The 15,419-nt window shown below is 51.8% G+C and overlaps 1 protein-coding gene across 1 annotated transcript; it reads right to left on the minus strand.

Annotated features, from left to right (window-relative positions):
* Window positions 1–735: 735 nt before the first annotated feature.
* On the minus strand, window positions 736–8,178 carry KRT84 (keratin 84). Its single transcript, XM_068561191.1, has 9 exons — window positions 7,657–8,178; window positions 6,196–6,404; window positions 5,521–5,581; window positions 4,947–5,042; window positions 3,857–4,021; window positions 3,603–3,728; window positions 2,879–3,099; window positions 2,366–2,397; window positions 736–1,055 (listed from the first exon to the last, which is right to left on the minus strand). Exons 1-9 carry the CDS (start codon window positions 8,176–8,178, stop codon window positions 736–738), a joined length of 1,752 nt encoding a protein of 583 aa, XP_068417292.1.
* Window positions 8,179–15,419: the final 7,241 nt, after the last annotated feature.

The following is a 15,419-nucleotide window of genomic DNA, read 5'->3' on the forward strand; positions in this document are numbered from 1 at the left end:
CTGGAGCGTGCAGACATAAACACCCCCGCAGTGAACAGAGCTGGGCCTCCCTCACACCGCCAGCAGCGGCGTGGAGTGTTGCAGGGTCCGCCTCTCTACCAGCACCCACCCACCTCGTGGACTTGCATGCCAGGGTTACCCCAACACCCCAGGAAGAGAAGCAGCTAGGACCTATGCCACTCGTAGAAGAACCATCTCTGGGGACTCAGGGATCCCTTGGCCCACCGAAAACGGTGGATCCTTCTGGGTCAGGAAGAGAAGGAAAGAACCTTCTCCTGCCAGGAAAAGGAAGGGGAGGGAAGCAGAGGACGGCGGCTGAGGACACCTGTCGTGTGGACAGCCAGTTCTCCATTCTCTAAGTTAATCCAAAGCTAGGACGGCGACGGTGCCCAGACACACCATCGCTTTGAACTGGCCCGTTTCTCCCCAACATGCTGATTTTTGTAATTGTATTGAATCTGCATTTCTTGAGGTCTTTGGGCTGGGTGGTGAGGAGTGACCCAAAGGAAGGAAATTGGGAGTCAGGGAGAGGCCAGTCCGCTGGGGCTGTGGATGGAGCATGTAGGTGGTGAAAAAAATCTCCCCAGAGGGCACAGGCCAGGCAGAGCAGCCCTTGGCTTCTTGGCAGGAGGGGTACCTAGAGCGCCCTCGGCCCAGAGTCCGGGCACGGTGGGGACAGAAGCAGAAGACATGGAGATGGTTCTTCCCGGTCGGTGGCTGGCCGGCGCTCGGCTCTCAGTACTTGGTCCGTCGGGAGGTGGTGGTGGACACGAGGCGGACGCTGGAACCGCGGCTGCTGAAGCCGCCCTCGGTGGGCAGCGGGCAGGGGACGCTGGGGGCGCAGGTCTCGCCCACCAGCACCGAGCCCCCCCGGGAGGCCGCGCTCAGCGCGTCCCCGCCGCCCACGACCTGGGCCCCGCCCACGCTCGAGCCGCAGAAGCCGCTGGACCGGATGCTGCTGAGGCCCGAGATGGTGACCCCGCCGCGGGAGAGGCTGCAGGTGGTGACCGGAGGCTCGGGCCCGCACACCAGGCCGCCCCGGGAGCTGCTCACCGCTGTGGGAGGATGAAACCCTCAGTGAGGCTGCCTCCTCCTCCGCCTCCCACTGGGGGTGGGGGGAGGGACGGGCGGCGGCATCAGGGGAAGTGGCCTGGGTCCAAGTAGTTCCTACTGTCTACATAGTCAGTACCCACTTTTCCCTTCTCTTGTCTGGGTGTCTCAAAGGCTGCGACTCCACTGAAGTCAAACATTCGGACTAAAATGGAAGAATTCAGCCAGTTCCCCAGGTGTTGGCATATAGCCGTAAGTCCACCATCATTTATATACGGCCAAAGTCAGGTTGGGCTGAGTGAGGCGGGTAGTGACCTGGATTACCCAGCAGCTGCGTCAGTAGCTTCCATGAAGCCACAGGGCTTCTCTCTTCCGATGATACCATGCTCCTTGGCGGGCCCCACATTGCCCATCAAAAAGGTAGTCCTTCGTTCCTCCTGACCCACTGATGGCTCCGCCCTCTAGCCCTCTGGTCTTCACTGGGCACACCCCCATGACCCAGGACCCTAATCTGATTAAACCTTGCTTAGACCAGCCCCCAGGGTGGACGGCCCCCCTGTCTTCCTTCTCCTCTCACCAGAATCCTTCCTGCCATCTGTGACCCACCCGGTTTAGCATACACAGCTGTGTATATTTGCGCTTTTGGATCAGAAATCTGGGTTTGAATTCTGGCCGTGCCACTGACTACCTTTGTGGTTTCTGGCGAGTCCTGTATTTTCTCTGATCGAGTAAAAGGGGGATGCCCGTGCCTATTCCTCCCCCCGGGGTTTTGAGAATTAGGTTGACAGTGGATAGGACCCATCTCAAGAAGATTATAATTCTGGAGAGGAGGGGCTGGGTCTCACCTTGTTTGTGTCCCTATCCTGCAGAGCCCAGCACAGGCCCTGAGCGCTTTGTTTGGCGGCAGTAGCCGCAGCAGCAGCAAGGGGACTTGCGTTTAGCCTTGCCATCCTCTGCCATCAGGAGGGGAGGGAACTCCCTGGCACAGGCCTTTCCATTCCTCCTCCGGTCTTTGCCCTTGAGGGACAAGACCACCCAAAGCAAAAAGGCTGACTCTCTTCTGGAACCCTCTCCCACCTACCAGGCCCTGCAAACCTTTGTGATTGCTTAGCTCCGGGGAGGAAGGCTCTGGGGATGTCTCAGACCTCAGCTAAAGGGATGCTCTCAGTTTAGGGGCCAGATGGTCCCTGCTCCCCTGGCTGTCATGGCCAATCTGGCCATGGGCTCCTGACCCCAACGTGGGCTTGAGTTTAAAGGAAATTTGAAGGGCCCCAGGAGAGAAATGTGTGAAGAGGAAAAGACTGAAGGTTCTTACATATGTCTACTGGTCCAACACCTTCATAGATCCTGGAGAGAGAAAGAAACAAGTTCACAAGGTGTCATTCCCTGAAAACCTAGGTGCTATCAGAGGGCTTTCTTCGCTCAGTGGACCAGTGTACCAGTGGTTCTCGCCCTTGGCTGCACAAGCATCAGGGAGCTTTGAAAAACGACACGTTCCTAATCCCTGCCCCAAAACTATTGTATCAAAATATTTGAGGGAATGTCTTCTTCTTTTCTTTCTTTCTTATTTTAAAACAAGCTAACCAATCAAGCAGAACTCCCCATGATTCTGGTGCAGCCTGTCTACAGGCTTGCACTGAGAGGCACAGATCTAGAGCCATCTTCTAAACCCCTGCCAAGGGCAACCCATCTAAGGTTTGCAGAAAAAATAGTTACCTCTAGAGAGTGCCCATTCCAGCAATTCTTCACGTAGTTCCCTCCCCCACTTAGTCTTTCTAGAAGCCGGAAGTCTGACCCCACTCCCACCTACTGCCCTGAGAGCACTTACCGGATCTCCTCGCCCTCCAGCAGGCGCTTATAGGTGGCGATCTCGATGTCCAGGGCCAGCTTGACGTTCATCAGCTCCTGGTACTCCTTCAGCTGCCGTGCCATGTCCTGCTTGGCCTGCTGCAGGGCGGCCTCCAACTCCGCCAGCTTGCACTTGGCGTCGCTGAGGGCTGCCTCGCCCCGCTGCTCTGCCTCGGCCACAGAGGCCTCCAGCTTGCACCGCTGGGGGGAGGGCAGTTTGCAGGTGGGCTTTGGCAGGGACTAGGGGATCCTCAGGTCAGGCTAGAAACTCTGCCGCCTGTGAGTGGGCACATAGCCTGGTGCTAAGCCAGGGATGGAGCCCGTGGAGGCTGCTTTCCCAGGGATTGTCATCCTGTAGTTTGATGTCACCAGGGAGCGGAACATTGCTTATCTTCCATTTCTATCCTCACTGATTTTGCACTTACTGATTTCTGCTGCTCTAAGACCAATGGGGTCCAGAGAGTAAAGCCATTCTTTCTGCTTCACCTGCCCCTCTAAGTCAGCCCCAGGTCTTTCCTTCTACATGGGAGACTCTTTCCCTGGTTCCACATTTTCCTCCCCCAGGAAGTCTTCCTGGACTAATTCCTATATTTCTCTGTTTCTGGGTCCTGGTGGCCTCCCCCACATCTTCTGACTTGGGCTCCCCAAAGCTTGGGGCCCTGCCTGTCCTCCCTGTGGGGCTTTCTCTCCTTTATTTCGCCCACCTGAGCCTTGGCGTGCTCGATCTCTGCCTTCAGCCTCTGGATCAGGCGGGTCAGCTCATTGATCTCATCCCGAGTGTTACGCAGGTTGTCACAGTGTTGGCCAGCTGTCACCCGCATCTTCTCATACTGGGGGGTGGGGGAGAAAGGGGTATTCTGAGGGCTTGAAGATTGGGTCAAGATCACAGCCCACTTTGTCATCCATGAGTCTGACCCCAGGGCTGCCTACACCCTTTCCCCAGCGCCCTCCTGCCCACCTTGGTCTGGTACCAGGCCTCTGCATCAGCCCGACTGCGCCTGGCGATCTCTTCATACTGGGCCTTGATATCAGCGATGATCCCATCAAAGTTCAGGTCCCGGCTGTTGTCCATCTTCACGATGACTGATGTCTCAGAGATGTGTGACTGCAGCAACTGGATTTCCTGTGTTGTAGGATCAGCGAAACATATGGGCTCAGCGTCCCGTCAGTGGCCGGGGCTCTGCCACAGGGTCCCCAGGATGCGGAGTCAGGAGAGAGAGCACTTCTTGTTTGTTCAGAGCAAAGCAATGGGGCAGATCATCCAAACCAAAAGCAAAGAAAAAGAGGTGGCCCAGAACCGTTTCAGTTTGACTTAAACCCTTGTTATATACTAGGAGACATCCCTTTAACACCTTAACTTCTTAGGTGACTATTAAAACCATGGGGGCCTAGGGACTTGATGGAGAGGAGTGAGACCATGCTAAAGCTTAAACTTTCTTTGGTTTATCCACACAGTGGCTGTGCCGGTCTGGATCGTTGAGAGCTGACAATATCCTAGAACATGGTGGTCTAGGAATTCCTATATCCCAAGTCCTTAATAGAACCGGGGGTGGGGCTGGGGGAGGGCTGGGAACTGGCCTCCAAGGTGAGGGCCCCAGAGGGAGCTTTCTTCAGCCTTTCCACTCAGAGCCAGCCATTTAGCTCTGATTGGGTCTGTCCCAGACCAAACAGAAGCAAAAGATAGCTAGTTCATTTGACTAATTAGGTAACACAATTTTTCTTGCATCTCCTAGCAAATCAGTTTTCCAGGGTCTTCTCATCAGTAGATAGGAAGTGACATTCCTAGACCCCAGTCTTTTGATTGGTCCACAAGGAGTTGGCTCATAGATCCAAGGAGTTGATTCATAGACCTGAGTCAGGCTGCTGAGAAGTCTGCTCCCCTTACCTTCTCCACTTGTACATACATCAACATATAGAGGATATAGATTTGATGGGAGGAAAGATGTATGATACCAAATGTTAGAAAATACGCTAATCCAGTGAATCCCCCAAGGAGTCCAGACCATGCATTGAGCTCCTTGGATGGCTCAGAGGGGATGAGCCCTTACCGCCATGTATAGGGTTTTCAGGAAGTCGATATCCTGAGTTAAGGTATCCACGTTGGCTTCTAGATCAGACTTATTTAAGAAAACTGTATCCACATCCTGTATCAAAGAGAGAAGGATAAAATGCTCATTACCTGTGCACTGTTTCACCTCCCCACCTTGGCAGGCTCTGGAGGTGGGTGGGAAGACCAGGCCAGTTCCCACAGGGCCAGGCCAAGTGGGACAGATGGGAAAGTCATTGGGTGGAAATACAGATTAGTGACTCTTGTTCTTCTCCCTTATACAGCATGAAACCCCCAGGGATGCTGGACATTTTCTGATGCTTATTTAGAGGCAAGAAGAGTCTGGATAATCCAAGACTCTTCAAATGTCATCCCTTCAGACCTCTGCTCTCATGAAGACCCAATCCTAAGTCATTGGAGGCCAAATCAGAACTTCGAAGGGAAGCTGCTGTGACCGCAACAGTGGGGTCCCCTGTGTGTGAGTATTCGCAGGGCTGCCCGGGCAGTGTCCTGGAGTTGCGAGAACATTTGCCTGCCTGGAGGAGAAGTTTACCTGGGCCTGTTGCTCTCCTTACCTTCTTCAGAGCCACAAACTCATTCTCAGCATTGGCCCGGAGTCCCACCTCCTCTTCATACCTGGATGATAAGGATGAAGAGGGTGAGTTCTCACTCTGAACTGAGAGCCCATTACTCCCAGCTCCCCAGTTATCACCTCTTGTGACTTCTGTGCTCCATCCAGGAGCCTGGCTCCCTGTTGCCATCTGCATGTTTTCAACCACTCTGTCCCATCTTTAAGACCTTTTATGAGTCCACAGCCCTTGGTTTCTCCAAATCCCTTTTATTTTCTCAAATTGGATGCGGGGTCTAAAAATCTGGACCTTTGCTGTGCTCCTCTGCTGGAAAAGCCTTAGGGTCATTGCACTTGACCTTAGAGGAAGTAGGACCCTATTTGTGGCTGGACTTGGGCACTGTTCTCAAAACCAGAGAGTTTCCTTTTCTGGGGTCAACTCACCCATGCTCACAGGCAGGATTAGGGACAACCATGCCCAATTCCAAGTCCCCTTTTTCCTCAGGACCCATGGAGGGCCTCCTCCTCCCATACATATCACGTCCCCACCCCTGTCTTCAGGCTGGGAATTGAAACCAGCATTCAACCCTGATCCTTCCAGCAGCTCTCATCCAAGCTTGGCTGCTGCTTTGGGGACCAGCCCATGCCCATCCTAGGTCAGTGCAGTCCAGCAGCCACTCACTTCTTCTTGAAACCCTCAAGGACATCCTGCATGCTGTTCCTCTCAGCCTCCAGCCGGGCCCGTTCGCTGTTCACTACGTCCAGCTGCCTCTGCAGGTTGGTGATGTAGTTCTCGAAGAGGGGCTCCAGGTTGCTCCTGGCACATTTCTGCTCTTGGAGGAAGTTCCACTTGGTCTCTAGGAGCTTATTCTGCTGTTCCAGGAACCGCACCTAAATCCACAGGGGCAAAGACATGGCAATTGAAGTGCTTGATATAGTTACCTATATGTCAACGTTGCTCAGATGGCCAGAGGTGACTTAAACTTGTGGTGACATCGTTCCCTCCTCTGTTGACTTCAGCTCCTCCTCTAACTCAGTAGAATCTGGCGGAGCGGGTCTGCGACCCCTCCTCATGCTCAACCAGGCTTAGCTACAAACAGAAGCTTTGGAACCAAAGCTCTTCAACCATTTCCCTTTCAACCCTCTGAGAAAGGTGAGGGCTGGTTCACTGGGAAGTTGGAGATCGATTCTACCTGAGCTGGGGTTTGCCTACATCTGAAAACTGATTTCAGCCATCCCTAGCAGGGAATGAGGAGCAGAAGTAAAGTACATTGGGCTGGGATGTGGTATTAGGAGGTGGGAATTCTCAGGTCATAAGTCATACCCATCACCCCAGAAATTCCATCAGCTGAGACTTATAGAGCTGGAGGAGAACATAGAGACCATTTGCTCCAACCCCTCATTTCAGAGTGAAATGAAGCTCACAGAGGTGAGTTTCCAATCTCAGACACAACAGAGCATCCCGTGTCTTCATGGACATGGGTTTGGGGCTGTGTCAGTTCCACCTCTCTGTCAGTTCCACCTCTCTGTTCCTCTCATCAGACTGAAGACCAGTGACCACCAGTGGTCATTCCCTACTCTTTCCCTCAATCTAGGCGACTCGGCTGAATCTGGATATCCCAGGTGGGGGAGAGGTATGAATTCTTTGCTTTGTACAAAAATTACTCAACTCCATTCTCCATTTCTTTAAGCCTGAACAGGTGTGGCCACTCAGCCTCAGAAACCGTGAAAACTTCAAAGAAAGCATGAGGATCTCAAAGGATAACACCTCTTAAACCTGTACCAGCCAACACCTGGTGTAGGTGTTCGTGTTTCTAGCCTGTCTGGGAGATATTTCTAAGTGGCTAGGTGGTAGGTCTTAGCTTGTTCAGATGCCTTCAGATTTGGCTGGATGTTCCTCCTTCCCCCAGAAGACACCACCACTGTCTTAATCTATCCCTCCATGCAGCGTTTCCTCAGGCTCGTCCTTGCTCTGCAGCAGAGTGACCCAGAAATCATACTGCCATGCCTTTGGCCGATGCCTGAAGGATCTGGGGTGAAGGTCGATGCCCTAGGTCTGGACCAGTTCTTCTGAAGGGAAAGAACATCTCAGTGCATTTAGGTCTCATCATCCCAGACCCAGAGGTTGAGCTGTCACAAGTACCTTGTCAATGAAGGAGGCAAATTTGCTGTTGAGGGTCTTGATTTGCTCCTTCTCATGCTTCTTCACCCTCTGGACATTAGGGTCAATCTCCAGGCTGAGAGGGGTCAGCAGGCTCTGGTTAACAGTCACTGCTGTGATGGATGGGGCTGCTGGCACTCCAGCTCCTCCAACTCGGTAGCCAAAGCCAGGGCCGCTGAAGCCATAGCCGAGGCCACTGCCGGCTCCAAACCCCAGACCAGCACCACTACCATCACCAAAGCCAAAGGCCATCCCACTGCCAAAACCAAAGCCAACTCCGCAGCGGATGGGCCGAGGGCACACAGCTGCTATCCTGGGTGAGCACGATCCAAACCTGATGACACTCCGACTGCCAAAGCCGCTAAGACCCTGGAAGCTGCGCCCACTCCTGCAGGAGACAGAGCTGGCCCGGAAGTGGTTCAGGTTCTGGGGGGTCATTGCTGAGCAAGAGCTGAAGCTGCCCACACGGCGACCAGAGCTGACTGTGTGGGATCGGCGAGACATGATGGTGTCCTGGCTGAGAGCCAAGCAGCGACGGCAGAGCAGGGTGAGCTGGAGCTGGGAGTCCCTCTGAGGCCAGTGGATCCCTCTCAGCTCTTTTATGTGTGTGGGGACCTGAGGATTGGCCCCATAAAAATGGAAAAAGCCATTCGGAAGCATTTATGAGCTTGGGTAGTTAGCAGAAACTCTTCCAGCCTGTAACCTCCTTCACAATGAGCTAATCTCAGACACACCTATGATCCTCAGAATCAGGGCCATAACATCAAACCTATAAACATTAAAAACGTATAAACACATAAACGTTATGGTCCTACTTTTTCCACAAGTCGACCACAATTGCCATTATGGGGACCTTAATTTGCTTTGGCCATAAATCCAATAGACTTTCCACAGCAAGTGTGGCTAACCACCAGAAAGTTAGGATGGCAACTGCTCCAGCCAGAGGCTGCAAGGGATGCAGCTATGCAGATAACCCCCTCAATAGACGGGGGTGTGCAGAAGACAGGCAGGGTCTTCATAGCTCTAAGTAAGAAATGATACGGTGAGAATACAGTTTGTTGCATCCCTGTAGATGGATTAAGCAGTCCAAAAACATTTTGCAGTGTTTTATCTGACCTCTATGATCTGATTTCACCGTTTACATAAAAGTTGAATCGTCACTAAAGCTCACTTGAGGTAGTGTAGATACATGTCTGATTTGAGACACTCAAAGGAGATCCATTCATTCATACATTCATTTATTCATTTGACAATTACCACTTACTCTCTCTCAGGTAATGTGCTTGGTGCCGAGGGTACAGAGATGAAAAGATGGTCTCTATCCTCATGGTGGTGGGGGGAGATTAATCTTGAGGACTTCCACCAACCAATACTTTTGTGGCATAATTTGAGGCCAGAATTCTGTATGATTTGGCCATGTATCTGTGTGGAAAGTTAACCACATGATTTTGAGCCCCCAAAATACACATTAGGGCTGATCTATAGTCCTGCCTATGCAGGTTTCTTGCATTATTGATGAATCTTTGGTTAGGAGGGAGAGACACCAAGCAATAAGAATCTGGGTAGGAGATGAAAAGTTCTAAGTCACTGGATATCATTATCATTGTTAATCAATATCACAGGTATTTCAGGACCCAGAGACAGATGTTTGCCTTTTCTATTCTAGAGAGTGACATGATTTGTCCTACTTGTCTGTGCCTGGGGGAACTTGTGCTTGACTGGATGCTCACTTGGGATTCTACTTGGAAGGGGATATGTGCTTTTCTCTGGAGCTATCCAGCTCAGGTCTTCACTATTTTCTTCCTTCCCAATCTCTATACCTTTGATTTCTTTTTCTTGTCTTACTGCATGTGATGTTGAAAAGCAGTGGTGAGAGGGGACATCTTTGCCTTATTCCTGATTTTTGGTGGGAAATCTTCAAGTTTCTTACCATTAAGTACAATGTTAGCTGTAGTTTTTTGGTAGATATATATATTTTTTATCAAGTTGAGGAAGTTTTCCTCTGTTCCTAGTTTACTACTCTTTTATACAGACCCAGCTATCAGGTGTATGTCTAAAGGGAGAAGCAGAAAAATAATAATAACACAATACTTCTTGTGAAGATTGCAAGTGACCTCCAGGTTGCTAAATTCATTGGTCTGTTCTCAGCTCTCATTTAACTTAGCAGGATTTGACATAGTTGATCATTCCCTTTTCCTTAAAACAATTTCTTCTTTTGGTTTCCAGACACCACATTCTCCTGATTTTCTTTACATATTACTGACTGCTTCTTTTCAGTTTTCTCAACCAGTTTATCCTCATATCCCCAACCTGTACACACCACAGCATCATTGGGCTCAGCCCTTGTACCTGTTCATGTCTTTATCTATACTTGTTCCCTTCATGACATCATGCAGCCTCATGACTTAAATACCATCTTTCCACTGATGACTGCCAAGGTGCATCTCTATCCCAGACATCCCTTCTGTGGCCCACATGTATATTTTGATCAACATCTCTACTTGGATATCGATTAGGTATCTCAACCTTCATCTATCCAAAGCTGTTCTCCCGATTGATTGTTCCTATGAAATATGTTCCACTTGCCAGGCTCACTATCCTTGTAGTGACTCAGGCCAAAAATCTGGGAGTCATCCTTTATTCCTCAACTTTTTCCATATCGCACATTCAATCCATTGGCAAGTCCTACCTTCAAAATATACCTGGACTCCTACTATTTCTCATCACCCCACTGCTACCATATTGGTCCAAGCCCATCACTCCTCACAGGGTCTATTGAAGTATCCTTCCAGCTGGTCACCCTGCTTCCTCCTTTGCCCCCTCTGATTTTCCTTAACACCATAGTCAGAATGGTCCTTTAAAAACATGTCAGATCATGCCATTTCTAAGCTCATATGCCTCTAGTGGTTTCCCATCCTGCTCAGAGTAAATGCCATACAGGACTCTCCATAGTCTGCCCTCCTCTTTCACTGACCTCACTTCCCTCTATCCGTCCTACTGCTCACCCAGCTCCAGCCACCCTGGCCTCCTGTGTGTCCATCAGACAGGCAGGAAAACTCCTACTCAGACGCTTTCCCATTTGCTGTTTTTTTTGTTTTGTTTTGTTTTCTGCTGGGAACTCTTTTCCTGCAAATGGCTACATGGCCAGGTCCCTCAGCTCTCCCAGTTCTTTGCTCATGGGTCGCCCCCTCTTTAAAGCCCCCTCCCCCATGTACTCTCTATTCCCCCTCCCCGCTTCCTCTTCTCCTTAACAGTGCTTACAGTCTGAGGTCCTTTCCTGCATGGATTTGCCTGTTTATCATCTGTCTTCCCAGGCTGGAATATAAGCTTCAGGAGGCAGGCACTGCTGTGTGTTTTTTTCCTCCTCTGTGTCTCCTGCTTAGGATAGTGGGGACATGTGGGAGGCATGCTATATGGTTTTGTTGAATGAATGAAGACACCACCAAGATTAAAAGCAGGAGGAAAAAGGGAGAGAGGACAGGGGGTGAAAGAAGAGGAATTTGGGCATTTGGCTTTGTAAGTATCTCAGGAAGAGGAGACTCTAGTCTCCAAAATGAACAGGAATGACCCTGAGGAGGATGGTGCCGAAATCCAAGAGCTCAGAGAGGGTCAACCCAGTTTGCCCTCCAGCTCCAGCCTCTTGGGGTGCGAGCCTGGCTGCTTGGAGGAAAGGGCATCCCCCTCCGCTGAGGCCAGGCAAGGGGATCCAGGTGGCTGGGAAGGGGATGCGGGACCCCTGTGGAGGGGAAAAGGGGAAGGGAGCAGGAGGGATGGCATAGAGGACACCAGTGAGTGTGCCAGGCCGGGAACGGAAGACTTGACACAGCCCTTGGTGTCAAATGGAACTGGGTTCAAACCCAATTTTGCCGTCAGTCAGCAGTGTGACCTTGGGCAGTGGCATGGGAAGGGCACGGTAGTGGCACACCCTGGATGCAGGCAGTCAGGGGTGCTTGTCTGTAGAGAACTTAAAAACAACAATACACCCAACTAAAAGTCTGCTTGCCTTTTATTATCACTGTGCAACATTCGCCCTCCATGGTATACAAATGACCTGGGGAAATTGTTTAACCTCTCTAAGCCTCAGGTTCTTCATCTGTAAGATGGAATTATACCTACTGCACAGTATGTGCGGGTTACACGTGAAAATGTTTGGGGTGTGTGCTGTGCGGAGCCTGGTGTGGTCACTGTCATCCATTTCTTTCCCCCCTCCGTCCCCCTCTTTTTCTCTCTGCCCTCTTCCCCTCTCTTTTGCACAATCCTCCTTTCACTGGTAAGCCGTCACCTCTGTTCCCATCCAGCACCCCACCTGCTTCCCGTGCCAGTGGCTGCGGCATCATTACCCCACCAGCCATTCCCGGGGCTGTCCCGTGGCTCAGCTTCCTTCAACCTTAACAGCCCAGGCGGGGTGGGGGTAATTGAGACCAGTCACACATGACCCCTTTTCGGAGATGGGCTGTCGCCATCAGCAGTTTATAGTTCTGAGGCATTATCTCACCAGACAGTGCAAAACACAATCCTCAGCCATTTTTTAAAGGGTGGCAGGTGGGGAGAGGGGTGGAGTTGCCCTGGAAACTCTGGGCTGGGGCTTTTGCTGCTCTGACAGTTTCTGCTTCCTGTTGAGAGTTGGTCTGGATGTAATCCTGAGATCTGCTGGCTGAGCTAGTGTAGACAGATTGCTGGCTCATCTTGATGCTAACCGCCTGGGGCGGAGGGGGAACTGCTGATGAGGGCAAGGCGGGGAGGAGGGGATGGGAGGGGAGGGGGCCATTCTGGTTGGCTGAGCAGAGCCTGCGAACCCTGGCCGCACCGTGGCTGCACTGTGTGTGTGATTGTGTGTGTGTGTGTGCGCGCGTGCCTGTGGGAGGGGAGGAGGGTGACAGGGAAATCCAGATGGTGAGAAGGCTTTGCTAAAGCCGCCTTCTTCAGAGTGTTTCCGTTTTGCCTAGGGACAAGTTTGTGCAGGAGAGAGGCACTCACTGGGAGTGGTCACGCTGAGACCTGCCCTGGTGGGAAGGGAAGCTCAGCATTCCCCCAGCAGAAGGAGGGGGGCGATGAGGAGAGAGCCCTCTGCCCTGACAGACTAGTGATGCTTGGATAGAATCTAAATACCTTCCAGGAGAGTCAAAGCACTCCTCTTGCTTGAGTCCCTCCCCACCCTTTCAGGCAGGATGAGTTTTTTCAGGTTTAGCCCAAATTCTTCACTTGCCCACACAGTTATCCCCTGTCGGGGTGAAATGTGACAGGTGACCTGCTCGCAAGCGTGCAGGTCAGTTTGCTTCAACAAACCTTTATTGGGTGCTGATGTGAGCCCGACATCAAGATTAGGTGCTGGGATGCCTGCTGGGCGCAGCCCTCTTCCTTTTACCAGACTCAGTGATCCTAAGAAGTTTCCCTCTTCTGCCCACAGTTCCATTTCTGCAGCCATTTCCCCCAATCCGAGCCCCAAGGGGAGAGCAGCGGTAGTGGGTCCACCTGGGGCCACTGATGGGACTGGGATGAGGAAGGGATCCTGGGGGACCCAGGGGAAGGGCAGAGGGCATCTGAGAGAGGAGGCAGTGGGGCAAGGAAGGCTCTCCTAGGGAGAAGAGGGACAAGAAATGGGAGACATTCGGGGGAGACAGACACAAAAACAAGGGGCTTCATTCAGGGTCCTCCCACCCACCCCAGGCCTCTTTGGGCTGTTCCCCACCTGTCCTCATGGGGGCGCTCTGGGAAGGGCTGGGATTTGGATTCCCGAGGCCGAGTGGAATGCAGGGAGGCTCTGGCTTCCAGCAGTCAGTTGTCCCTTCCTTCCGAGGGTAGGGCGGGCCCTGATCCTCCCTGTAGGTGCAAGGCAGGTCCTGGGAGAAGCTCAGATGTTTGCCCAGGTGATGGAGGTGAACCGCCCAGGGAACCACCAGGAAGCACTTTTGTCCTGTCTGCCTAGAGTCACCTCCTCCCTGGAGGGAGGGGGAGAATGGGGGCACGGCTGCACAGCACTGAGGGGGATCCCCTGGGGGAGGCTCTAGAAGGGCGTGCGGGGCCTGTAGCTCACATCCAGGACTGAGCTGGGGTGCCCTCACTACTGGGATGAGTCTGCCTAGTGGATGGTTCCAGACAAGTCTCCCTTCCCCTGGGGCCTGGGCCACTCTGGGATGGGAATTCCCAAAGGGATGGTCGCCAGGCTCAAGCCCACCTCATGGTGAGGGTGGGGGACTCTTCTCTCCTTCTCCTCCTTTACTCCACTGGGGTGTCTCCTGGGCCTTGGGTAGTCATCTTTGGGACAGAGGTGGGTGGCCTACTGTCATCTCTGTTTTTGCGGACTGCAGGCCAGAGCATTCCTGTAGTTTTCAGAGCTTTGAGTGCTTAATCAGCAAGGAGCTTAGCTGGCTCTAGGGCCAGGTCCAGAGTGACAGGACTTCAAGTGGGAATGGAGGCCATGAGGCCCCCGTTGTCCCGTCCCCTCCTTCCCTGGGTGAGGATGTGCATCCCTGAAGTCACCAGCCCTCTCCCGTCTGACGCTGCGCACTCTGGCTCATGGCTGCTGATCCCTCAGCCTGGAGCCCCCGCTGGGCTTCCTTGCTTCCCCTCAGTCCTGCTGGCCTTTGGGATCCAGCTTGCCTGCCCCCTCCTCTGGGGACCTTCCCGAGGCCTGTGACCAGGGTGGGACCCTCAGTTATGTCCTCCTTCACAACAAGCCTGACATCTGTAATTTCCTGTTCCAGGTCTGTACCCTCAGGTAGGCTGTAAGCCCCAGGAGCATGGATTGGGGCCAGGGCCCCATTTTTTAAAAACAGCTTTATTAAGATATAATTCACATATCATATAATTCGCTCATTTAAAATGTACAATTCAGTGGTTTTAGTATATTCCCAGATAAGTGCAACCATCACCCAGTCCCTTTTAGAATGTTCTCATTGCCTCAAAAGAAACCTTTGGCTGTCCCCCCCACCCCATCTTCTCTTCCCTCCAGCCCACTAGGCAACCACGGATCTGCTTTCTGTCTCTATAGATTTCCCTAATCTGGAATTTCATATGAACGGAATCATAGAATTTGTGGTCTCTGTGTCTGGCTTCTTTTATCTCCCTCATGTTTTCAAGGTTCATCCATGTTGGAGCACGTATTTGTACTTCACTCCTTTTTATGGCCAAATAATATTTCATTGTATGGATAGACCAAATTTTGATTATCCATTCATCCACTGATGGACATTTGGTTGTTTCCACTTCTTGGAATAGTGATGCTATGAACATTCACGTACAAGATTTTGTGTGGACATGTTTTCATTTCTCTTGGGTATCTACCTAGGAGTGGAATTGCTGGGTCACATGGTAACTCTATGTTTAACATTTTGAGGAACTGCCAGACTGTTTTCCAAAGTGGCGGCACCAGTTTATGGTCCCTACCATGGGCTCTAGGAACTGTGTCTGCTGTCCCTACTGGTAGGTCAGCCCTGACTGGGGCTGCCTTGTTCACCACAGAGACACCAGCCCCTGGGTGGTCTGACCCATAAAAGGTGCTTGATAAATATTATATTGAATGAATGAAAAAGCAAGTGGATGGGTTCTTTTGAATATCCTGCCCATAAATCAGTAACCCTTGTCCGTTCAGACCCTACCATTGTAATCTTCTCTGTGAACTTCTCTCTGATCTCCTTGATTGGCATAATCACAAGTTGCTTTTTCTTGTCGTTTCCATTCTCTCTGGCTGTCACTGCTTATGACTCCTCTGTGAGGCTGAGAGTCACCCTAGGGTTCTGAGCGTG

The sequence above is a fragment of the Eschrichtius robustus genome, chromosome 13 (genome assembly GCF_028021215.1).
Source record: "Eschrichtius robustus isolate mEscRob2 chromosome 13, mEscRob2.pri, whole genome shotgun sequence".
Taxonomy (NCBI): Eukaryota; Metazoa; Chordata; class Mammalia; order Artiodactyla; family Eschrichtiidae; genus Eschrichtius; species Eschrichtius robustus.

Excerpts from the sequence above, each read along its gene's own strand:
- KRT84 (XM_068561191.1), bottom strand. The coding sequence starts at position 8,178 with ATGTCTCGCCGATCCCACACAGTCAGCTCTGGTCGCCGTGTGGGCAGC. Across the intron at positions 6,405-7,656 it reads TTGCCTCCTTCATTGACAAG|GTGCGGTTCCTGGAACAGCA; the intron begins GTACTTGTGACA and ends CTGTGGATTTAG. Across the intron at positions 5,582-6,195 it reads CTTGAGGGTTTCAAGAAGAA|GTATGAAGAGGAGGTGGGAC; the intron begins GTGAGTGGCTGC and ends CTTATCATCCAG.